The sequence below is a fragment of the Molossus molossus genome, unplaced genomic scaffold (assembly GCF_014108415.1).
Source record: "Molossus molossus isolate mMolMol1 unplaced genomic scaffold, mMolMol1.p scaffold_m16_p_17, whole genome shotgun sequence".
NCBI lineage: Eukaryota > Metazoa > Chordata > Mammalia > Chiroptera > Molossidae > Molossus > Molossus molossus.
This window is the reverse complement of record NW_023425352.1, coordinates 28,912,245-28,937,909: the sequence shown is the minus strand read 5'-3', so window position 1 is coordinate 28,937,909 and position 25,665 is coordinate 28,912,245. Positions and strand designations below refer to the sequence as shown.

At 41.3% G+C, this 25,665-nt stretch overlaps 1 protein-coding gene across 1 annotated transcript in view; it reads left to right on the top strand.

Annotated features, from left to right (window-relative positions):
• PLCE1 (phospholipase C epsilon 1) overlaps positions 1–25,665 on the top strand; it is a 261,864-nt gene that overhangs the window by 192,385 nt on the left and 43,814 nt on the right. The window contains exons 7-17 of the mRNA XM_036265348.1: positions 2,439–3,114; positions 8,915–9,097; positions 10,496–10,613; positions 11,167–11,320; positions 14,099–14,221; positions 14,310–14,446; positions 16,649–16,887; positions 18,538–18,599; positions 18,683–18,848; positions 21,635–21,742; positions 23,978–24,094. Of these exons, the coding sequence (XP_036121241.1) occupies positions 2,439–3,114; positions 8,915–9,097; positions 10,496–10,613; positions 11,167–11,320; positions 14,099–14,221; positions 14,310–14,446; positions 16,649–16,887; positions 18,538–18,599; positions 18,683–18,848; positions 21,635–21,742; positions 23,978–24,094 (2,083 nt within the window). The remainder of the gene's footprint in view (positions 1–2,438; positions 3,115–8,914; positions 9,098–10,495; positions 10,614–11,166; positions 11,321–14,098; positions 14,222–14,309; positions 14,447–16,648; positions 16,888–18,537; positions 18,600–18,682; positions 18,849–21,634; positions 21,743–23,977; positions 24,095–25,665) is intronic.

Here is a 25,665-nt window from a genome sequence, read left to right as displayed (position 1 = left end):
CAAAAAATGGGAAAATGTCCTCGGGTGAGGAAAAAAAAAAAAAGGAGAGTCTGAGAAACCATCATATCTGAGAGGAGCCTAAAGAAACAGGACAACTAAATGTGTTGTCCCGGAACAGAAAAAGGGCATAGACAAAAAATGAAGGCAATCTAAATGGAGTACGGACCTTCATGAATAGGAATGTATTGGTTCATGAATTGTGTCAATGTACCATCCTAATATAAGATGTTAATAATAGGGAAAAGTGGATGTGGGGTATACTATCTTTGCAATTTCTCAACATATCTAAAACTATTCTAAAATTTAAAGTCTTTTTAAAAACTAATGTATTTGAATAATTATCAAGTGAATATATGTATAGCTACCACCCAGAGTGAAAACATTGCCAACACCCATAAACCCCTTATTTCCCTTCTTAATTATATCACCAATTTTCCACCTAGAGGAAAATTCATTGCTGTTAATTTTTTAATACATCCTGCTTTTCTTTATAATTTTACCACTGTTATGCATTTCTACATAATACAGTATAGTTTTTCCTGGTTAGAAATGTACATGTATATAAACTACATGTACATAAATATAGCATTTATTCTTGTGTGTCTTGCTTAAGGTCTGTCCATATTGTTTCACATAGTTAGCTGCTGTGTGTTATTTTCATTGCTGTGCAGAATTACATTGTATGAATACATCACATTTTTTTTATACATGTTATTGTTGCTGGACATTTGGGTTGTTTCCAGTGTGGATTATCTGGAAAGCTTATTCTGACCATCAGATTTGTGAAATCTCCTGTAGGTTTCTTTTCTTTTTTGAGGATAATATCTGTGAGGCAAGGAGGAAGAACCTGCTGTTTGGGAGCAGGAGTGGGATCTTGCTCAGGGACCAGTATCTAGACTGTCCAAGAAGCCCAGGGCTGCTGCTCACACTTTGCCAAGAGGCAGTAGGCTGCCCAGGTGCCTCAACATGGTGGGAAGACTCCTTCCCAGACACGTGTGGACCAGCTCCTTCTCAGTTTTACTCAACACTTTGCTAGTGATGTATATGGATCAAGCAGCAAAAACCTTGATCTTACTAACAGTTTCTCATGCTTTCAAGAGGATGGATCTCTCTTGAGCATATTCCTACCAAGGTGGCCAGATAGAAAGGAGGCAGAAAAGTCCCCCTTTTCTTCCCCTCACATTCTTCTGGCCCTAATAACACAGGTTCCTGACTCAGGGAAGGCAACTTGCTAAATTTTCCAAGCAGACAAGACTTTGATGTGCACATGTGTGTGCATGCACACCCAATGGAAATCTAAGGTTGAGTCGAGAAGAGAGCTGGTTTTGCTCCTCTAATCACCATGACTGTATCTCCCAATAAGTGTCTTTGAACTAATCATATTTTCTTCTTAACATGAGGCTCTTCTCAGGCCAGTTTGTTAAATCTTGTTTTGCCTATTTTAGCCCCATTGTGTTCAGGTCAGGACTTTTGTTAATGATCAAGTAGAAGGCAAAAGAACCTAGTGATGAAGATCCCGGGCTAAAGAGTCAGACAGACCAGAGTCCTGTCTTGGGTAGGCCTCTTCTGAGCTGGGTAACCTGGAGCGAGTTACTTACCCTTCTGAACCTCAGATATCTTTATAAGTTAAAAAAAAGAGTAAGGCCCAACTAGTGTGGCTCAGTGGTTGAAGGTAGACACATGCACCAAGAGGTCGCAGGTTCTATTCCTAGTCAGGGCACATGCCCACGTTGTGGGCCAAATCCCCAGTGTGGGGCATGCAGGAGGCAGCCAGTCAATGTTCTCTCTCATCGATGTTTCTGTCTCTCTGTCTCTCTCTCTCAAATTAATAAAGAAAAAATATTTTAGAAAAGAGTAAGAAAATGTACCTCACAAGTAGGTCGAATTAAGTGCAAAAATGTATGTAAAATATTTAACAGTTCCTGACACAAGAGGGAAAGTTAATACATAATGAAGATTATTGTTGTTGATATTAAAACTACAATAACTGTCCAGCCAGTGTGGCTCAGTGGTTGAGCATTGACCCGTGCACCAAGAGGTCACTGGTTTGCTTCCCGGTCAGGGCACATGCCCCAGTTGTGGGCCCAGTCCCTAGTGGGGGGCATGCAGGAGGCAGTCAATTGATGTTCTTCTCTCATCAATGTTTCTATCTATCTCCTTCTCCCTTCATCTCTCTCTAAAACAAAATCAATAAAGAAAAAAATACAATAACTGATCTAGTAATTTCTTGCCTTATGCCTATGACCACAACATTGCTAAATATAAGATGTTAGAATACAACTATAAAAAATTGCTGTGTGACTTTTGGCATTATATGTTTTCTATGCTAATTTGAGTTCACAATGAAATGAAAAATGATATTCAGTGTCCGTGAAAGGCTTTGTGGTGTTCTTGCTTCTGATTATAAGACAGATCAAATTTGTATCTCTTCCCATCAGGTTTATAATTGGAGATTTGCTGGATACCGAAAATGACATCTTTGAGCAGCCCAAGGAATGGGACCCTCACGGATTAGAAGAGCCACAGAAGGCCTTTGACCATGGGACAGAGCTCATCCCCTGGTACGTCCTGTCCATCCAAGCTGATGTGCACCAGTTCCTGCTTCAGGGGGCCACGGTTATCCACTATGACCAGGACACACACCTCTCTGCCCGTTGCTTCCTCCAGCTTCAGCCTGACAATAGCACCTTGACCTGGATAAAGCCCACTACTGCCTCCCCAGCCAATGCTAAAGCAAAACTCGGTGTGCTTGCTAACACATCCGAGCCTGGCAAATTCCCATTGCCGGGCAGCGCTGGGTTAAGTGGCCTGGCAGAGGGGGTCTTGGATCTGTTCTCCGCAAAGGCTGTGTACATGGGACACCCTGGCATTGATATACACACCGTGTGTGTTCAGAACAAGCTGAGCGGCATGGCTCTCTCAGAGACTGGTGTGACGCTGCTCTATGGGCTTCAGACCACTGACAACAGATTATTGCACTTTGTGGCACCCAAGCACACAGCCAGAATGCTCTTCAGCGGACTGTTGGCGCTCACGGGAGCTGTGAGAAAGATGAGGAAGTTCCCTGACCAAAGACAGCAGTGGCTGCGGAAACAGTACGTCAGCCTCTATCAGGTAAGGGTACGACCTTCCCTCTCTCCTCGATCACATAATCCTCAGGATATAAATCTTGTAAAAACACAGTTGGCAACTGTCAGCTTTGTCCTACCTGAGGGATACTGGGCAGCTTTTACTTAACCTCTCTATGTTCAGTTTCCTGTCTATAAAATAAGAATAATGATACCTATTCATAGGGGAGCTATGAGGTTTGTATGAGTTAATATGGGTAAAGCCATAATGTAAATTTCTATTTATGAAGGTTAGTGGCTCATAGTAGGTCCTATTATTGTTATGTGTGAAAAGAGTGACTGTGGTCTTTGTACTTCTCACATCTGGAAAGAAACCAGTTAATGTAAAGCATTTTCACTTAGTTTCCTTTGAAAGCATTATAATCTGAAAGCTTTTGTTATTAATTAGCGACTAGCTGATACAATGGAAAACTTCACTTTGGGAACAGAAATCCTGCTTCCTCACCTAACATGCTACGTGACTCTTGGAGAATTATCTAGCTGACTGTGTATTTCTGTCTAACTAGACAACTTCTAAGGTCAAAAGAAACTTTCCCAAATGTGGGATAATTTATACATGGAGTTCTTCCTAACCAGGTTTGTGGTGGCAACAGCCCTTGGGAGGTAGGCTGCTGAAACTGAGTCTGTCATGAACCCTACATTATCAGGCACTGTAACGCCCTCACTGTGCTCAGGACTGGCAGCAGGACTGGGCTGAGGGAAGTGGTGAAAGGAGATGCCATGCCATGGGGGAAGGAGGGCAGAGATTGGAAACTTGAGTCATAAACCCCCCACAAGGCGACACTGTCAATAGCATTGTCAAACGAGTTGTATCGAGCATTTAGTTTCTCTTTTTTATCCTTTCTTATCACTGGGGGGGTGGGATTATTTTTTTTACTAGTGTCACAGAACAAAGAGCACTATGACTTAAATTACTAAAATGACTGATTTCGTATTCCTTTCACAGTCCTAACATGCTTCTGCCCAGCGCAGGCATTTCCCTCTGGGATGTTCCTGTTGGTGCAGACAGTGCCCCTTCTCTCCCGCTTCCCCGTCCATGCTTTACGTGGGACGAGAGAGCACATCCGGAATAAGAAACGGAATAAGAAACGTGATTGATTACTTAATTAGTAAGCACATAGGCCTACATACACAATTATGCTAATGCGACACAGCACAAAGCCAGATTTAGTTAATTCATCTAAAATGGAAACTGAAATACCTGCTTCCTGTCTGCTCTGCAGGAAGCCATCAGTGCAGTCCTCTGCCTGGAAGAAAGGTCTTCAGGAGCGACTATGAGTATTGATATTTAATTACAATCGTTCTGCAGCCTTCTAGAATCATGGAAATCTGTTCAACCTGGCTATACACCAATCTCTGAGTTCAGTTACAACCATTGTCACAAAGCCCATTTGATTCATTTGCTCCATTCATTTCCTTCCCAAGCTTACAGCATCAAGTAACTGAATTAACCCATAAGGTGTGCTTGGTTTCTCATTCACCCTGTCAGCCTTCAGTTGTGCTGAAGGAGGCACCAGCTGAAACCATGAGCAGCTTAGGAGAAGAGGTAAGAGGTGCTGCTAGAGCAAAGACTCGGGAAGTGACCTGCAGCGAACTCAGCCCTACCCCAGCGCAAACCCAGCTACACCCCTCCCTTCCCCTACCAAACCCCATTCCTTCAACCCTGCATGGTACCAAGTGGTTACAGTGTAAAGGCAAAACAACTCCATATACCTTGTGAGATACTTGTGAGAGCGTAGGTGATGTTCTTCCTCAAAATATTGTTCTCTGGGAGCCAACCAGGAAGACAGCCAACATGTGTTAGAAACAGACACTCAAGATTTTTTTGTGGTAAAAAAAAAAAAACAGATCAGTGAACTAACCATTTTCCTATCATATAGACCAGTTCTCAAACTGTCTTAGGGAACATCAGAATGCTGCTAATTTGGCACTTGGAAAACAAAAGGTCAAATAGACATCGTGCTGAATGCCCTTCTTGGTGACTTATAATAAGGCTTAGCACATTTAAGGCTCTGGGGTATCCTAAAAAATAAAATTTAAATGTATTTATAGGGCAGGATCAAGAGGAGGGTGTCAATGGGGGGAAAAGGAGACCCATCTGTAACAAATATAAATTAATAATTTTAAAAATATCCCTGGCTGGTTTGTCCAGTGGTTAGAGCATCGGCCCACAGACCAGTGAGTTGCAGGTTCCATTCCAGTCAAGGGCACGTACCTCGGTTTTGGTTCGTCCCCAGCCCTGGTCAGAGCCATGCGGGAGGCAGCCAGTCAATGTGTCTCTCACATCGATGTTTCCCTCTCTTTCCCCTTCCCTCCCACTCTATCTGATTAGTAGAAAAATATCCTCGAGTGAGGATTAAAATAAATTAAATAAATAAATAAATAAAATGTATCTACAAGTTAAAGAAATTTATGAAAAGTCTTGGGTTCTTTAAACTTGTTTTAATGGCCCTAGAAGAGTATTTCTATATCCCTAGTTTGGGAAGGACCTATATAGAAACTAATATTTCTAACGTCAGAGTCCCCTTATGTGATGAATGCCTGTGACTGTTACCTTCAAATGCAAGTATTTTAATACTAGTAAATGTAAATTAATCTAATGGAAATAGTAGCAGGAGATAAAGCAGAAGACGAGAAGAAATGTGACATTTGTAATAAAGCCTAGGAACACAGGAAAGCAAAAGAAAGAAACCATACAGAGGTTTGATGTGGAATGTAGATGAAAAACTGGTATAAGCTTTGGCTCACGGTTATCAGGGGCAAAGCTAAGGACTCATACTCCTGGGTATTTGGAAAGATCTCTGGGAAGCTGAGAAGGTTAAATATAGGATTATCAGGTAGACTTCTTTGGTAGTAAGCAACAGAAACGGATTCTAGCTATCTTCAAGAACAATAAGGATTTATTCAAAAGATTAAATTAGTGTAACTGTCTTCAAGATATTATGTGTAAAGATATGTCAAGAGGTAAAAGTGCATGAATATGTTTTAAGGAATCAATTTCCTAACTCTCAACTTCCACATGAACTTTTTTCTAAAACCGAGAATGTGCTTTCACTCATAATAGTCTTTCTCCAAATTAAAAATAGAAAGTACATCTTTCACCCATCCCAAACAAGCTTATTGTTTTTTATGAAATGAAAGAAAGATTCTAACTACACTTTAGTTCTCAGAAAAATCTCCTTTAAAGATTTAACAAAGGTACCCTGCCTTTTTCAGACCTAAACTATTTTCGGTGAACCTGTGGGCCGCAACCCCTTTGGGGGTCAAACGACCCTTTCACAGGGGTCACCTAAGACATAACAGTAGCAAAATTACAGTCATGAAGTAGCAACGAAAATAATTTTATGGTTGGGGGTCACCACAACACGAGGAACTGTATTAAAGGGTCGCGGCATCAGGAAGGGTGAGAACCACTGAAAAGATTGGCCCATGTTGGGATGTTCTGATTTAGAAAAACCAAAGCAGTCGAGGTTGATTTTTTTATATGTAGAAGGTAATTGGGTCTATTACATTTTTTCATTAAAGGTTTTATGTTTTTTAGAGCAGTTTTAGGTTTACAATGAAATTGAGAGAAAGGTATAGAGATGTTCCATAAGCCTCCCAGCGCCACACATGCATAGGCTCCCCCCATTGTCAGCATCACTCACAAAAGTGGTACATTTTTTACAAAGGATGAACCTACACTGACACATTATAATCACCCAAAGTCCATAGTTCACCTTAGTGTTCACTCTAGTTATGTTTTCTTGTCATCTGTGTTTGTTCTTTGTTGAAGTGTCTGTTAAGGTCTTTGGCCCGTTTTTTCAGTCAGGTTGTTTGCCTTCTTATTGTTGAGTGTTAAGATTTCTTTGTGTATTTTGGATAACAGTACTTTATCAGATGTTTCTTTTGCAAATATTTTCTCCCAGTTTGTGGCTTATCTTCTCATTCTCTTGCTAGTGTCTTTTTGCAGAGCAGAAGTTTAAAATTTTAATGAAGGAGTTATTGAATTTTTTAAAATGTGTTATTAAAACCCATAGATAAAATTTTTACAAAATGTCTTTTATATTTAGAGTATGTTATTCAATAAGATAGATAAAACCTATTTATGAAATGGGGTCATGAAATATTTATTCCACTTGGGAGCTAGTTGTAGTGACTTGTTAGCCGAGACTGTCTTTAGCAGGCCTGCACAAGGTGGAGTGATCGCCAAGCGTTTTTATTCTCTGGATCACTGCACTCAAGACTCTTCTCCCAGGGAGGGAGGTTCTGATTGGCTTCTTTGGATCCTGTGTCAACCATTGGTCAAGAGATGTTCCACCATGGCTGATAGACCCATGACTGTATCCAGTGGAGAAGGAATAAAGTAAAATTAGGATATGGTTAGAGGAAAGAGAAATGATTAATGCACAGGTATAAATCACAGATATCCACTACAAGAGAGCACCAGAAGGTTTCCCACATAAGTATCCCATTTGCTCAGCATCCTAGGCTCCTGAACAGGATGCAGGAAGTGGGAGGTCACAACTCAAGTCATAAAATCAGACAGGCATTGAACATGAGGATGAAGGAGCAGGCAGACACACACACAAAGCCTCTTTGTTAATTACAAAGCAAAATCCATTTACAACCACTTCATTAGAACTACAAAGGGGGACTAGCCTTAAAAGTTTGCAGAAAATAAAGACAGTAAATGGAAAGTAATTTTATTTATTTTTTCTTTATTGATGAGAGAGAAAGGGAGAGTGGAGAGAGATGGAAACATCTATGAGAGAGAACACCAATTGGCTTCCTTCTGCATGCCCCCCACTGGGGATCAGGCCCACAGCCTGGGCATGTGGACAGACCAGGAATCGAACCGGTGACCTCTTGGTGCATGGGTTGACACTCAACCACTGAGCCACGGAGGCTGGGCTGGAAAGTAATTTTAAAAGAGCCCGTTTATAGAGCCTGTGAACTAACAATATCTTTCATTCATATATAACCCTTTGTAGTTGTATGAACCAGCTTTCCTGACTTATAGGGAGAATTTTTGACCATTGTTAATTGAACAGTTTATATTTAATTCAATAAATAAATAAGTCCGTGCTGCTACTCACTGCATGTTATATGGAGGTGCCTTAGGACAAGCAGCTATTGTAGATCATTGCCTGCCCTTCAAGTGTGTTTTTGCTGCTCACAGTGTCATAATATGCATGGTGTTCTGAGTCCCTTGGGCCCTCTATCCTTGGATATTGGTCACTTGAGAGGATGGCAGCCCAACTGTTGGAGGTGCTCCCCGGTGCCCTCCAAAGTGAATTTTAGGTATGCCAAATACCTTGTATTTCAAGTCAGACTGACCCAAGCATCAAACAATGTGAGAAAATACACCTAAAATGATTCAATAACAAATAGGATTGATTTTACTTAAATAGATTCTAGCACACACACATATATCCTCCTCCAAGTTATCCAAAGCTCTAATTTGCAAAATACATCTTAATGAATTTTTTTACAGTGATAATTCTGGAACATAACCTCTGAAACTAGGAATAGAAATGTTTTCTGTTAATCCCAGTTGAACATGGCCCTATTAAAGCACATTACTGGAACTCAGCAGGAATGTGACCAGGACTACAAAGGATGTGATGAAATCCCCAACAGAGTCCTGACGATTAGAAAATGAGGCCACTTGGGCGGCCAGATTGTTATTCCTCAGTGGCTGCCTGTGCTCTTCCACCCCTGGGAATTTCCTGGAAGCCATTCATGTATTTACTTCCCTGTTGTTTGCTGTTCCCGTCTGTGTTCAGCATGTGGTTCTTCTACAGGAGGATGGACGGTATGAGGGCCCAACTTTGGCTCACGCTGTGGAGTTGTTTGGTGGCAGACGATGGAGTACTCGAAACCCCAGCCCTGGGACATCAGCAAAGAGTGCCGAGAAGCCCAACATGCAGAGGAACAACACCTTGGGCATCAGCACTGCCAAGAAGAAGAAGAAAATCCTTATGAGGGTAGAGTGTTACTTGTTTATTAAGCATCAGACTCCATCACCTGGAACCGTTGTATGGTCTACATCACCATAAACAGTCTTTGGTCATTTGGGTTGGGGACAAGATGAGGTATAAAACAAATGAAACATAAGGGCTTACCAAGCACCTCCTGGGTGCCAGCCCAGTGCTAGGAACTGAGTCAATGCCAGGAAAAAGCATCTTTAGAGGGACACAGATGTGTTAACAAACACAGTTATTGTCATGCCATCTGCAAAGTACTGTAGGAGCAGAGAGAAAGAAGATATAGGGCTAAGAGGCAAGCAGGGAAGACTTCACAGAGAAGTTGACAGGTAGGTCTTGAAGGTTGTAGAGGAGTTTACCAAACAGACAACACATCCCAGGCAGACGAGGCAGAAGAGAGGCGTGAAAGATTTGGCTTGTTCAGGGAAGCAGATGTAGTTCTGAGTCCATGCTCCAAGCTGGAGCAGGGGCTCTGCAGTGGGCAAGGTGAGGCTAGAAAGGAACAGGGATCAGACCATGAGGGTCTCAGAGGACCTGGTAAATGTGGAGCACAATTTAAAAGGTATTATCACAAGAAGCAACCTAAATGTGCATCCACAAATGAAAGATAAAGAAAACATGATATATACATACAATGAAATATTATTGAACTTTGAAAAAGAAAGGAAATTCTATCATATGCTACAACATGGGTGAACCTTGAGGACATTATCCTAGGTGAAATAAGCCAGTCACAAAAGGACAAGTGATCCACTTATAAGAGGTACCTAGAGTGGTCAAACTCTTAGAAACTGAAAGTAGAATGGTGGTGACCAGGGAGGGGAGGAGGGAACGGAGGTTGTTCCATGGATGTAGAGTTTCAGCTTTACAAGATGAGAAAGTTCTAGATACCTGTTGCACAACAAGGTACGTATAGTTAACACTACTCTACTGCACACTTAAAATGGTTAAGATGGTGGATTTTATTTTTGCTTTTTATCACAATAAATATGTGTATTTATCACTATATGTTATATATTTCATTATATACATGATCACTATAACATGATAGAAATTTCTTCATGGTGATCTAGAAAAGGTCTCCCTCTTTGCAGATAGGAGGCTGTTGATGCCTAAGTCGAGCTTTATCTGCTTTGTAATTCTGTCTCCACATAGAAATTCCAGGGGTCAAATGCCTCCTTTTATGGGCCCCCTCCCCTGAGGAGTGCTGCTTTGCAGTGAGGGACAAATGGGAAAATATTCCAGGAGAATGCTCAGTCAGCCTTACATGGGTTTTTACTGGCTTCACCAAGGGGAGGCAGCCTTAAAGGTGGGGCCATCAGAAAACGGGGACCAGCCCGAACTAAAGCAGTGGTGGGAGAGAAACACAGAGAACCGCTGTGCGTTTTGTGTCCCCAGGGTGAGAGTGGAGAGGCGACCGACGACGAGATGGCTTCCCGAAAGGCCAAAATGCACAAAGAGTGTCGAAGCTGGAGCGGTTCGGATCCTCAAGACATTAATGAACAAGAAGAATCAGGTAATTTTTTATGGGAAAAAATATGCATTTGGTATTAAATTGTGATTTAAGTATGGTGAGCATTCTTAACAGAACTCTTTATCGTTAAATATACTTAACTTTGTTTTAACTAAATGATGAAATTCAAGAGGTATTTCTGCAAGTACAGTGTACTTGGAAGAAAATTCTCATTACATAACTTCCCATTATTGACAGGGAATAGTAGCTATACAAGATATAATTTGATGGGTTAGACCGGTGATTCTCAACCCTGGCTGGATATTTTTTAAAATATCTGGATGCCCTTGCCACACCCAGCCACTGATTCAGACGTTGTGACTGGGACCTGAACATTTGCATACTTTTTAAGCTCCCCAGATGATTGTCATGTGTACCAGGGATGAGAACCCACCAGATGAGTCCATTCATCAGAATAGTCTGATGCCCCTTGTATAGAAATTGTCTGCATAGAGTGGTTTGCTCAGACATTTTGAAGACTCTTTGGTTTTTATCTCATTTCTGAGGGGAAGTATAATTGGAGTTCTTGTCTCTTTTCTGCCTTTCACTCTCACAGAGGTGAATCCCATCACAAGCCTGCCTAACCCTCTCCCTTCCAGAAGAGCCCACTCTCTGACCACAGCTGGGTCCCCCAACGTGGCTGCCGGGACATCATCTCCCATCAGGCCAGTGTCCTCCCCTGTGCTGTCTTCAAACAAGAGCCCTTCCAGGTGGGGCCTTAACATGATAAAGCAGAAGGACCCTTCGTCATGCATGTCGTGTAGCAGGGTGTCTTCTCTAGTGCTCTCTGAAAGTCTGTCTCTAATCTGACTTAACAATGACATTGAGAACTAAAAGACCCCAAGTTGTTAAATGCTCCTAATTTTCTGGATTTTATACTCTATCATCTCATATTACTATAATTGCTCCTAATTATTTGACACAGCAACCCTTCAAAGGTCAATAGCAGTAACAAAACCTGAGCTGTGATTCTCTAAATTAGCATAGTCCAATATAGTAGCCACTAGCCACAGAGGGTGGGGGAAGTGACTATTTAAATTAAATAAAATTTAAAATTCAGTTCCTCAGTCACACTAACCATTAAAAGTGTCTCATAGCCACAAGTGGTCAGTGGCTACTATACTGAACAGTGCAGATACAGAACATTTCTATCATTGCAAAGAGTTCTGTTGGATGGCACTGCCCTAAATGAAGAATAAATTAAGTTTTAATGAGTGAAATGTATTTAATACTCTTCTCATATATACGCTAGGCTGTATGTGTCTGGAGAAATGAATGTATTACAACAAGTTAGAGATGTTTAAATAATTTCGAAACTGGTATTTCAGTAAATTATTGTATAAGGTCCATGCAAATTACAGATTTGAAACAGCATCTACCCTCTTGGAAGAAATAATGTTAAAATGAAAACCTTCCAAAGAAATCAGAATGCCGTACCATCTTTCTCAACCCACGCCAAAGTTTAAGAAATGCAGAGATTCCAGACAGAACCAAGCTAAAACAGGCACTCCACTTTATCAAAGAGAAGAGTGGGAGGAGGAAATAGGTCTGTGCAGATGTTGGCTTTGAAACATTAATCACACACATATACATAGTAAATCATTTTCTAAAGGGAAGCATTCTTTCACAGTGTGAATAATGAACAAAATTTATGCTTTATACATTCAGATTTCTATCATTGGTGAAACTGGGTCAAGGGTACATGGGAATTCTTTGTATCACTCATAACTTAGGTATGTAACAGAATTAAAAGCTACAAAGAATCAGAATTCTTTATATTATATTTCAGCCTATACAGCATCCTAGGTAAATAAAAGAGCCAGGTAACTGGGATTAAGTAGCCTTTCTTTTTATTTCAATCACTCATAAGCAGGAAAAGGAAGGACAGAATAAGGGAGAAAAATTTTTTTAAAGAGATAGAAGTAGAGAAACTAACATTTCAGATGCATGATCACAGGGCCCCACAGGAGGACAGGGCCCACCGCCCGCCAAGTGTTCTAAAACAGAGAAAAGGCAAGGCAGGAGAAGAAATCTTCTCTTTAGAGGGAGAAGCCCAAATTCTGTTTAAGGAGAAAGCAGGCTGAGCCCAGAAAGGGAAAGAGTGGACAGATGGAGCTTCCTAAAGTCTGAGGGAGTAGCTATGTACAGACAGTGGCTCAACATGGAACTAGAAGGAAGACAGGGAATTACTTGTTTAAATGCAAGTGATAAACCACTTTATGGGACCTTCTTCCTGTTCCTGAACCTCCCCGTCTGTTTCCTACACCATGCAGGGGATCAACAACCTTTTCCCTCAAAATAATATAAATCTTGACTTTTCTAATACTCTTCCTTTAACCTTCAGATGTCAACACAGAATAATTTTCCATGAGTAAACATTGTTAGCAGGATTGAGGGTCAACGGGCTATTCATCACAGTATTCTCTAAACGTTCTTATATAGCTGAAATATTTCTAAAGTGAAAAATAGAAGACTAAAACAAAAAGAAAAAGAAAGATCTTGTTCATTGATTTGGTTAACAACCAGTCAAAACATTTCTCACACTATCCCATCAGGGAACCAGTGTAGAAAGTTAAAAAAAAAAAAAATGTTGTGAAACTGCCAGACTGAATTTTTGATCTAGCTGACTGATATTTTTATATTGAATAGATACAGCCTTGGCAGGTGCAAATATAATCCTAGACAGAGTTGGCTTCTTTCCATTCTTAATATTTCTCTGAGTCACATTTTCCATTAGTATTAAAAGCCCTTCACTGTTTTCATCTAAGAACTGGTTTAAAAGGGACAGAAAGAAGACATTAATAAATTCAAGACATTCTTCTTGAGAGCTTGTTTGGAGGTTCTAGCAGGGGAGCGCAGCTACTCGTATACCCTTGACCAAAGACCGGTCCTCTCCTCTGGGGGGAAGGTCGTCCTCTTCGACCGAGCGCGCAGCTTCGGGAGGGACGAACATGGATCGGTTGAGGGAGGAGGGGGACACCCGCCTAGCCAGCCAGATCAGCCGAATCAACCCTGGCGATCAATGGGGTGACAGATGTCGCAGCCAGATCTCCCTCACATCCCAAGACATTCTTCTTAAATGCATTTCTGTAATTCAGAATATAGGGAAAAACATACATAATTTTCCATGGGTTATAATTGAGTAATATAGGGCTCTTTTCTTTTTAATGACTTTTCTTCAAAGACACTGAATTTACATTTCCCCCCACTGACCTGTGATTTCAAAGAACGGTTTTGATTACTAAAAGCATGTTAACCTCAGCCTTATGTCCTTATTAGACTGTAAAACATGGAGTGGTTTCAGTGTATAATATGTTTGGTCTCCTCTGACATAATATAGATTACTTTTGAGAGAAATGAAAATAGCCTCCACCTTAAATGACCTTCAATCCATCTTTTTGGTCATATTGCTAACCAGGGAGTGTCCATGGGGGCAGAGTGGCAGCCGTGGCCTCGTTCTGCCCATTAAGGCCATGTTTTTGTTGCAGTGCTTGGAGCAGCAGCAGCTGGCACGGCCGCATCAAAGGAGGAATGAAAGGCTTTCAGAGCTTCATGGTTTCCGACAGTAACATGAGTTTCGTTGAGTTTGTTGAGCTGTTCAAATCCTTCAGGTATGGCATGCTTTCTTCTTGCCCTTTCTCAGCCCCACATTTTACCAACAACAGTACTACATGCAAGGCGCTTTCCTTCCTCACCCAGTGTAAGGAGCCGCAAGGACCTGAAGGATCTCTTTGACCTCTATGCCGTGCCCTGCAACCGACTGGGCTCTGAGTCGGCGCCCCTCTACACCAACCTAACCATTGACGAAAACACCAGCGGTCTTCAGCCTGACCTAGGTTTGTGTAACAGTTTACTCTTTCCCTCTGAGACCTTTCTATCTAAGAAACCAGAGTCAGAGATCCAATCACACAAACCTTCAGCATGGTGTGCTGTTACCTAGGGCATGGTGAAGCATTTGGAGAATTTTTTCCCAAGGTGTCATTGGCATTTGAGACAAGGAAATTCATCATTGTGTGAGTCTGTCCACATATTTCAGGATGTTTAGCCAATAGAGACCTCCAGTCATTCTGGCAACCAAAAGCCCCTTTCCCGCTCATTTCCACATGTCCACTGGGTGCGTGGTGTGTCCCAGTTGAGAACCACCAGTCTCTTCCCTGCCTATGGGGAGATGGGTGCTCAGCCGCAGGGTGGGAGTTGTCTGCCCATTCACTACAAGAGTCTTTGGTGACCTCAGCAGAGCACTCTGGTCTGGACATCCAGGACATTTTCCTGAGTATGTGAGCCAGAATGTCTAGTTCTATCCCTCCTCCCACCACCACCACCACCCATGCATTTTAAAGGCTATGTGTTTTCTCTTCTGTTCTTGCTGAAAAATACAAACACAAAAAAGCCAAAACTAAAAAGCTGTCCTCTTTCATGTAGTTGCTTTTCAGTTGTATAAAACCTATGTTGTCCTTAAGCTGAGAATATTAACCTTTCCAACGTTAGCCATAAGCTGTGCATAACTATGGATTAGTCAACCAGTGACAATTTTAAAATTTTTAATAGGCTTTTTTAAGAGCAGTTTTAGATTTATAGAAAAATGAGTGCAAAGAACAGAGTTCTCAGATACCCTCCCCACATAGTTTCCCCTAATATTAATATGTTGCATATTTGTTACAGGGAGCCAATATTGATATATAATTGTTAACTGAAGTCCATAGTTGACATTAGTGTTCACTGTTTGTGTTGTACATCCTATGGGCTTTGAAGTATAATGACATGTATTCACCATTACAGTACTATACATAATAGTCTCATTGCCCTAAAAATCCCATGTTCCAGCTATTCATCCCTCCCACCCTCCTTCTGAATCCCTGGAAACCACTGATTTTTTAAAATATTTTTTTATTGATTTTTAGAGAGGAAGGGAGAGGGAGACAGAGATAGAAACATCAACATCATTGGCTGCCTCCTGCACAACCCCCACCAGGGACTGAGCCCGCAACCTGGGCATGTGCCCTGACCACTTGGCCCATGGGATAATGCTCAACCACTGATTTTTTTTTTATGGTCTTCATCATATTGCCTTTTCCAGAATGTCAGATATTTAGGATAGTACAGTATGTAGCTTTTTCAAACAGGCTTCTTCACTTAGCAATACATGTTTAAGATTCCTCCATGTCTTTTTATGGCTTGATAGCTCGTTTCCTTGTATAGCTAAGTAATATTCCATTGTATGGATTTATCACTGTTTGTTTATTCATTCACCTATGGAAAGACTTCCTGACTGTTTTAACAATTATAATTAAAGCTGCTATAAATATTTGTTTGTAGGTTTTAGCGTGGATGTAAGTTTTCACCTCATGTGGGTAAACACCTAGGGATGCTATTGCTGGACCATAAGATAAGCCTATGGGTAGCTCTGTAAGAAACTGCTGGACTGTCTTCCAAGGTGGCTGGAATTAAAATGACTGGTATCAGTGTGCAGCAACCGAGCCTTGCTGGTGGGAATGTGAGATGGTGCAGCCACTTCAGGATAGAGTTGAGCAGTTTCTTACAAAACTAAACATACTCTTCCCATACGATTCAGCAATTGTATTTCTTGGTATTTACCCAAATGAATTGAAAACTTTTGTTCACATGGAAACCTGCACACCAATGTTTATAGTTACACTTTTAAAGTGCAGAAAAACTGTAACTTTAAAGGTGCATCTTTAGTCTCTGAAAATATAAAAATGTAATAGTTCTCAAAAATCAAAGTTCAGCCTAAAATCTCCAATTGAACATACATTTAGTTCCTCTCGAATACCAAAGCTTGTGGGCTTTCAAGGTCATCCTTCTAGCTCTCTCCTGGTTTCTTTTATCTATTCACTTATTCCTTTTTCACTCCTCTACTCTGTGAAGCCAGTACTACGCACCGAGTTTGCTGGCTTATTTAGACAGATTAGTGAAGAGTTTCCCTAGCTTAATTATGCCACAACACTGTTATCTGCCAAATGAACTGTGTGAGAGATGCTAGCTCGTTTGTCCATGTTCTGTGGGTGGTTGTGTTTCAGATTTGTTGACCAGAAATGTCTCGGATTTGGGGTTGTTCATTAAAAGTAAACAGCAGCTGTCAGACAACCAGAGACAGATCTCCGATGCCATTGCTGCCGCAAGTATTGTGACAAATGGCACTGGGGTCGAGAGCACCTCCCTGGGCGTATTTGGGGTTGGCATACTTCAGCTCAATGACTTCCTAGTGAACTGCCAAGGAGAGCACTGCACATATGATGAAATCCTCAGCATCATCCAGGTATGCACCTGTTTCACGTGCACACATGGGTAAAGCCTCTGACTATTCTAATTATTTTCTGCTAAAGATTTACTCTTTCCATACTCCTTTCCAAAGATTCTTTAAGTTTGGGACAGAAATAGAAGGGTTTTGTTTGTTTTTTCTTTTAAACACCAAATACAAAAGTGTTCCTATTTAACATGTAATTAACATAGGTTCCAAGCCCTCTCTTACTCAGTGACTGTTGCAGGAGTCAGCACATGATTCCTTCTTCTTATTCTAGTCCATGCAATGGAATCAGTAGTCTAGCCTCTCGGCCTCTTTGATCATTTAACAAATATTTGTTAGCTCCTACTGTGGGCCTGGCTCTGTCTCAGAACCTAGGAATATAACAGTAAATAAGATCAAGTTCTGGCCCTCAACGAAGCTTACATTCAAGCGGGTGAGGCAGACAATACATGAATAAAGATCCAGGGTGGGGCAAAAGTGAGTTTACAGTTGTTCACATGGAGAATAATGCACTGATTAATAAATACTAATACAAGAATAAACTCTGTGTTTCACATTCTCACAACTATAAACCTCCTTTTGCCCCATTCGTATAATGTAATTTCAGATAATAATGGGTTCTGGAAAATATTGAGCAGAGTAGGGGGATGGAGTGGTACAGGAGGGCTGAGGAATAAGCAAGGGCCACTCTGAGGAGGTGACACTTAGCTGAGCCCCGAGTGAGTACGCTACTGGAGGTCTGAGGAAAGGACATTCCAGGCAGGGAGCAGCAAGCTCAAAGACCAAAGCAGGAGCGAGCTCAGAGTTTATGAGAAACAATAAAAAAGCTGTATCGTGGGAGCCCCATAAGCCAGAGTAACAACGGTGGACATGATCTCAGACAAGTAGACAGGGGCCCAACCATCTAGGCATTTAGGTCATGGCAAGAAGTTTGACTTTAGTCCATGACAAATGGGAAGTGAATGGAAATTTTTGAGCAGGGCAGTAAGTAATATGACTTGATTTCTGTTTGTAAGAGATCACTCTGACTCCAGAGTGGAAGCAGAGAGACCTAGCAGGAAGCTTTCACAAGCAAGATGGGGTGACGGCTGCAATGAAAGGGTTGTAGGAGACAGGGGGTGAGACAGTTCACTCTGGCTACATCACCTGCAACAGTTAGTGTAGGTTTTCCATCTCCCTTGTCAACTGATTGGGAATCCGTGGATTAGCTCTTCAGCCATTGGATCTGATCACTGGAAATACTTAAAATGTAAGATTATTATCCCATGCTGAGCACTCACTGTAATACTGAGGACTAGCGCCGTGTGAAATGTTCTGTGAGAATCATCTTCACCTCGCACCAGCTCTGCCGGTAGCTGCTCTTATCCCCATTTTCACCTGGATTAACTGATACCATTTGTTTTCATATAAATCAGCCTTATTCTTTTTTCTTGCTCTCCTTTTTTCTCTTAAATAAATATGTGTTGTATAATAAACTCACTTGTAATAAATGTTTTCTTTTGGGCTAAAAAACTACATCTTACCACTATATAACTAAATTAGTCCAAATATTTGATTTAGATGTTTCCTGATGAAAACAGAAAAGCTTTTAAAAAATGATGTGGTGGTTTTTCCCCGTTCGTTTTCTTTACCTAAATAACACTCTTTTTCTATCCCTTGCAGAAGTTTGAGCCTAGCATTAGTATGTGTCATCAGGGCCTAATGTCATTTGAAGGATTTGCAAGGTAACTGTTAAAATATCTTTTGCCCATCGTTTAAGAGTATATATTTTTCCCATGCAAGCCTAAGAAAATTTGTTTCTTCCTAGGTTTCTGATGGATAAAGATAATTTTGCCTCGAAAAATGATGAGTCACAGGAGAACTTTAAAGAATTACAGCTGCCCCTGTCCTACTATTACATTGAATCTTCGCACAATACCTACCTCACAGGCCATCAACTCAAAGGAGAATCCTCAGTAGAACTCTACAGCCAGGTACTGAGAATTTCACTTGGAATGTAGTTTCCATTAACCCTTGTTTACGTAACCCCCCCAGGGGCCCAAAAACCTGACCCAGACTCCTGTGAAGAACTCAGGATACTGCATTTGAAATATGAGGAAACATGACGTGTAGGGAAACAGTCTATACGTACTGTTGTTTTCTTTACTTCTTTTTGCCCTCGTCTATGCTTAACCTTTATTCTGGGCCACCAAAAAAAAAGTATTTGTTTGAGACTCATAGCTTTTAGATCCTAGTTAGTCTGACCTACTCCTACTAAAATTAGATTTTCCCATGGGAAAGTTATCTAATCATTTCCCTAAATGCTAAATAAATCAATATATTGCAGTGGGAAAGCCTAGTAGAAAATGCAACTCTCTATGAAGTTATTTCCAAAGTGTTGGTTGTTTTTCTTTGCAATGTGTTAAATAATAAATCCATGTGGTAATCAACCTAAGAAAAAAAAATTTGCACAGGCTGTAGGCACTGCCCCTATACACTTAATTCATGGGTATGTTCTGGGAAACTCAGTAGGTTCTCTGGACTAGAAAAAAGCACATCCTTTGGGCCTAAACATCCAGCTCTTCAATGATATGCATGTCAGTTGCCTCCCTGTTACTGCAACTCCCTAGGGTCTGCTGCCTGTTTTCTGAGCTCCTACAAAAAGAGGTAATCAGCTGGGAAGGAGCTAGGTTAGGTCCAGGGAATATAAATTTGTGACTGAGCATGTGGAGGAGGGGGATAGTCCAAGTGTGAAAATCGCCATTGTATTGTTTACACAAACCCAGCAGACCCAAGGTTCCTTTGTTTTCCAGACTAGTCCAGATATTTCTCAAAGCATGGGTTCAAAGTTCTGTCCCAAAGTTTATCTATATGAAATATGTGTTCTAAACTCTAAAATCTAAGTGACTTTTATTATGAAATGAAGATGTGTCCTTAGAATAGTGATTTTCACAATTGGAGTGCTGTCAAGGAGCCTCGCTGCTGGCACTAAGATGAGCGAGCAAAGGGTCCCATACCTGCCCCACTGCAGCTGAAGTTCTATCTGTTATGTGCTGTACATATTGGCCCTGCATTTGCACAGAAAATTCTATGGTTAAAAAAGTTCGAAATCCATTGTTTTGGGGTGGGAGGGAAAGAAGAGCGAGAGAGAGTATTTCTCCCAAGAAAGTAAGCAAAGACCAGTGTCCCAGCTTTTATTCCTACTTCACTTCCCTATTTGATTTCAAAGTGTGTTTTTAACTCCTTAACATTATACTCCAAGTGAGGTTGTCACAGATTTTGAATAAGGCCACAGAAGTCCCTCAAATAGACTCACAGAGGTGATTAAACTTAATATGAATCTCCCTGTAATTTTATTTCTTACCACTCTCTCTCAGCCTTTCTAATTACCTCCTAGTGTTATTATGTGACAGATGGGAACTGAGAAAAAGCCCTGTTTTCACCTGGAATCTCCAGCTCTGGTTTTCCTTTTCTAGCCATATACGGATGGCTTAAGGTCATACAAATGTTGACAAAGACCCTTAGTCTTTTCATGCTGAAAATCATCCCACCTGCTGCGAGGCGGTGAATGTTCTTCCCAGTGTGGCAGGCACAGCACAGAGATGAAGCTGTCTTATTACACAACAGTTTTCAACCCAAAACAATACACCTCTGGAAACTAGCTGCAGGAAGAAGCTGAGAGCCTTGGGATTTCAGAACATAGAATAGTTTTCTCCTGGGAAGATGGGTCACCCAGGAAGGTTGAATGATGCATGCTGTGCAATGGGAAGAATCTAGAAAATATTCCATACAAAAATGTTAAAATAAGAGGGATTCCACTATCTTCAGTTTTGTTGCAGCAACTCTAGTGGCCACTAGCTCCCAGTATTGGAGTGCTGTCACAGGTTCTTACATCAGTGGCTTGGCCCATTTGCAGATATATTCTGCTCTTGGTGTGGGTACCCTTTCAATACCCTTTCAAGCCTATCTTAAAAGATAGTCTACAAATAGATTCTATGGCGGAAGAGGTTGCTTCAAGCAAACTTTACAGAGCTGCAACCCCCACACACGTAGCAGGAGCTCTGCTTCCAACTCTAGGTCCAGGATAGCAAAGAGGTATCATCTCTGGTCTGCGGGCCAACACTCTAACTGCTAAGCCACACCGACCAGGGAAAGAGGTATTATCTCATGTGATTCATTGGTAGTGTTTCATAGAGCACTTTGCTGAGGCAATTGTGAGATAACATATCAAAGCTTAGAGAGCAAGTGTGCTGTGATTGATAACTCCTTGTTTGTACTCTTCTTACATGATACATGTTCATAGCAGATGTATTAGCCAGTGGCAGAAACTGGATCTAGATGAAGATTTTATCCTGACTGACTTCATATAAATATTTGGACAGTTACTTAAGGAATCAGTGGCCTTATTTCCTCTGGGCTATGGCATCACCTCCTTTGACATCTACCTAGATACCAGCCTGGCTGCCTCATTTCAGCATGTGCCATGTATATATAGGTCCCTTGAGGGACTAAAGTTGCTGGGAAAATGGTCAAATGTTTTTGCTGCCAAATTTTACTTTCCAATGGTGTTCAGCTCTGGTGAGCACTCTTTCCACCTGAATTAGTCCTCTGCCTTCCCCACTGCTGATCATTTGTGGCCATTGGCCAAGATGCAATGTTTATTTTAGATTGCCTGCCCTTCTGCTTTAGCCCTGGATGGGAACACTGATATACAGAATTGTGTGCTGCATTTAATTTGAAGTTTGCTCATCTGGGGTGGATTTTTTCATTGATCACACAGGTCCTCCTGCAAGGCTGTAGGAGCGTAGAGTTGGACTGCTGGGACGGAGATGATGGGATGCCCATCATTTATCATGGACATACACTGACAACCAAGATCCCCTTCAAGGTAGAACTTCAGAACTTTCTTTAAATCAAATCACTAAGAGTCATTAACTTTATTTGTCATTTAAATCCATGTCTCTACCAGATTATACCTTGGGTTGGGTTCTTATCCTTGCTCTGAAGACTCCACAAAATTGTTTACAGTCACACAAGTTCATTTTCCTGGGAGTTGATCTGGAACTCTTTTTTTTTTTTTTTTTTTTTTTATCCTCACCCGAGGATATTTTTCCATTTCTTGTACAGATAGAGTGGGAGGGAGAGAGAGGAAGGGAGAGAGAGAGAGAAACATCGACGTGAAGGGACACATCGAGTGGCTGCCACCCGCACGACCAACCAGGGCTGGGGACAAACTGCAACCGAAGTACGTGCCCTTAGCGGGAACCGAACCCAGGTCTCTCCGGACCACAGGCCGACGCTCTAACCGCTGAGCCAAACCGGCCAGGGCTGATCTGGAACTCTTACTAGATTCTCATTCAGCCAACGTTTAGTTACCGTTACCTTAAATTAGTTTTCACACAATAATACAGGTGTTGGCAAAACTAGACTTACAGTTGTGAGTACATGAAACACAGTTTATTTGTGTATTATTTATTTGTATTGTTTTCTTTCCATACAAACAATTGTAAAACTACTTTTGTAAATTTTTTTAATCTTCACCTGAGAACATTTTTGCATTTATCTTCAAATAGAGAGGGAGGAAGAGAGAGAGAAATATCGACGTGAGAGAGACACATCGACTGGTTGCCACCCACACAACCCCAACCGGGGCCGGGGACAAAATGCAACCGAGGTACATGCCCTTAGCGGGAACCGAACCCGGAACTCTCCAGTCTGTGGACCAACGCTCTAACCGCTAAGCTAAGCTGGCCAGGAACCTACTTTTGTAATTTTTATATCATATGATGATAAAGAAAATTCAGGGTCAGTTCCTTTGTTATAGGAATTAAAGGTCATTTGTCCTGCTGTCCTGCTAAGAGAAGCCAACATCATGTATTAAGAGATAGTTCAATAATTAACATTATAAAGTCATGAGAATTGGTTCCACTTGGGGAGTTGGTCACCCAGGAAAACTAGTCTCATTGGATTATTATTTCAAATTCTAAGTAGTTTATTAGTGCATTATGTAATTCCTGTTCTCATTTAGAGGGTGTTTGACTGCTCTGAACTGTGGCTTGCCTGGAAAAGAATATTCTTATTTTTGTCATATGTAGAGATGATGACTAAAATGTATTTTCTTTTTAACCCATTTTCCTATTCAGCCCTCTTAAAACTCTTGGACTTTACATTGAAGGGGCGAGGAGTTGATAACTTTGTTTACCCACACATGTAGATATATATGGTGTATCTCTTATTGCCCCAAGTAGATGATAAACTCCCTGAGAGCAGGAAAGTGTCTTATGCCTGTTACCTTTTTTTTTTTAATTCTCATAAGGATATTTTTTTCCATTGATTTTCAGAGAGAGTGGAAGGGAGGGAGGGAGGGGAAGAGAGAGAGAGAGAGAGAGAGACAGAGAGAGAGACAGAAAAAGAGAAAGAAACATCAATGTGAGAGAAACACACCGATTGGTTGTCTCCGGCACTTGGGGATAGAACCTGCAACCCAGGTATGTGCCCTTGACTGGGAATCAAACTTGAGAGCCTTCTGTGTGTGGGCCAGTGCTCTAACCACTTAGCAACACTGGCCAGGGCTATGCCTATTGCTTTTGACACTGTAACTAAAACAGTGTATTTTACCTACAGTATATGCAATATACATATTTTGATTTGCTAATTTCAGCACACTGATAGTTGTTTCTTACAGAATTTGAACAAATCTCAATATGATCAGTTTAATGTCATTGTAGAAAATAGCCTCATCCTCATGCTTAATTTGAAAATATAAAACCCACTTTGGCCAGAGCCTTCTGAAAACAATAATTTAGATGCTTTGGTCCTGATCGGTGTAGCTCAGTAGGTTGGACATTGTCCAGTGCACCAAAAGGTTGCTGATTCTATTTCTAGTCGGGGCACATGCCCCAGTTGCCAGCTTGATCCCTGGTAGGGAGCATGCAGGAGGTAGCCAATGGATGTTTCTCTCTCACATCGATGTTTCTCTTCCTCTCTTCCTCTCTCTCTCTCTCAAAAAAATAGTTTAGATGCTTCCTGAGGCTTTTAGTACTTTGCCTTCTGACACCTTGAACAGATATCTAATGAGATATCTCATAAGACAAACTCTAATGAGCTGTTTTGTGTCTCATAGGAAGTGATTGAAGCCATTGATCGCAGTGCCTTCATTAACTCTGACCTGCCAATCATCATATCAATTGAGAACCACTGTTCATTGCCTCAGCAACGAAAAATGGCAGAAATTTTCAAGGTAAGCTTTTAGCTAAAAGCAGGATGGTGTCTTGACCTTTGTCTTGCCATTGCTATTGAGTTCCTTATGGAGCTACCATGGACCACACACCACTTCTGGACCTCATACTTGAAGCATGTACAGTTAGGGTCCCTCAGACCTGAGAAATAAAGGTGCCCTGGAAGCTTGGGCTTTCTCCTGGACAGTCCAACTTTTCACCTAGAATAATAGAAACGATGTTCTGCGGTCTCCTTCGGAGATAAGGAGAAACCAACACGCCAGTGCTTCTGGAACACAAATCAGGGATGCCAGGATGCTCTCTGTCGTTGTTTGTGGAAAAGCTGAAAATATCTCAGGACAAGTAAGTCAAATCTTCCTGTGGCCCACACCACAGATACAGAGATCCAAGCTGGCAAAGAGCTCAGACTGGCCACAACAGCTGCTATATTAACACTCAGCCCTTCCTAACACAAGGAAACGATAATGCAGACTTAGAGGCCACTATCCCATCGTACTTTCCCCACCTCCAATGGCAGAGGCCTTTGTGGAAGCACCGCTCTCGGTGGGAGGGAGGGGCACAGCCAGCGGCAAATGTCCTCAAACACTGATGCCAACAAAACTAGCCTTTCATATTGTCTTTCCTTTGCCATTATTTAGGAGAATGGTCTCTCAACTTTTTTGATGATATACTTCTAATAGTAAAACACTAAAATTTGTATATTTATTGACTTATTTCTAAATTATATCCATCTTCTATTTATTTTTTTATTTTTTTATCCTTACCCGAGGATATTTTTCCATTTTTTGTACAGATAGAGTGGGAGGGAGAGAGAGGAAGGGAGAGAGAGAGAGAAACATCGACGTGAAGGGACACATCGAGTGGCTGCCACCCGCACAACCAACCAGGGCTGGGGACAAACTGCAACCGAAGTACGTGCCCTTAGCGGGAACCGAACCCGGGTCTCTCCGGACCGCAGGCCGACGCTCTAACCGCTGAGCCAAACTGGCCAGGGCTCCATCTTCTATTTATTAATTTATTTGATATATTAATTAAAACATGCAAAGAGTAGAATATAAAAAGGAATAACAGAAAGGATAAAGTAAAAAACAATTTTTAGATACTATTATTTATTAATGTTTTTGCTCTTATAAAAAAATTTTAAGTACATATATTACTTATTTATTGTCTGAAGTTTCCATGTGATTGAATATGCCTTATTATATAATACTTACCTGGCTGGGGAGACACCGTGTTCACAAATATGCTTCACTATGTCTGCAATTGTGAATCTCCTGCACCGGGAGGTTCCTCCTTGTCCCTCAGGGACCTTCATGAACAGCTCCTGACATCAGACTGAGTCTGACTTACAGATTGCATGAGGGAGCCATTTTCAATCTGTACATTAAACATTAATAAGCTTCCATTTCTGTTCCTTTTTTAGCTAAAAGTAACTAGAAATAGCAATTGCCCTCACCCCAGTGGATCGTCCTATGCCTGCCCCCTCTTCCCTCCTCTTTGAAAAACACACACTCCGCTGTGGAACCAAGGCTGAGAGTCTTTGTGAGAATGGTGTCTGTGGTTCTTCTACCAA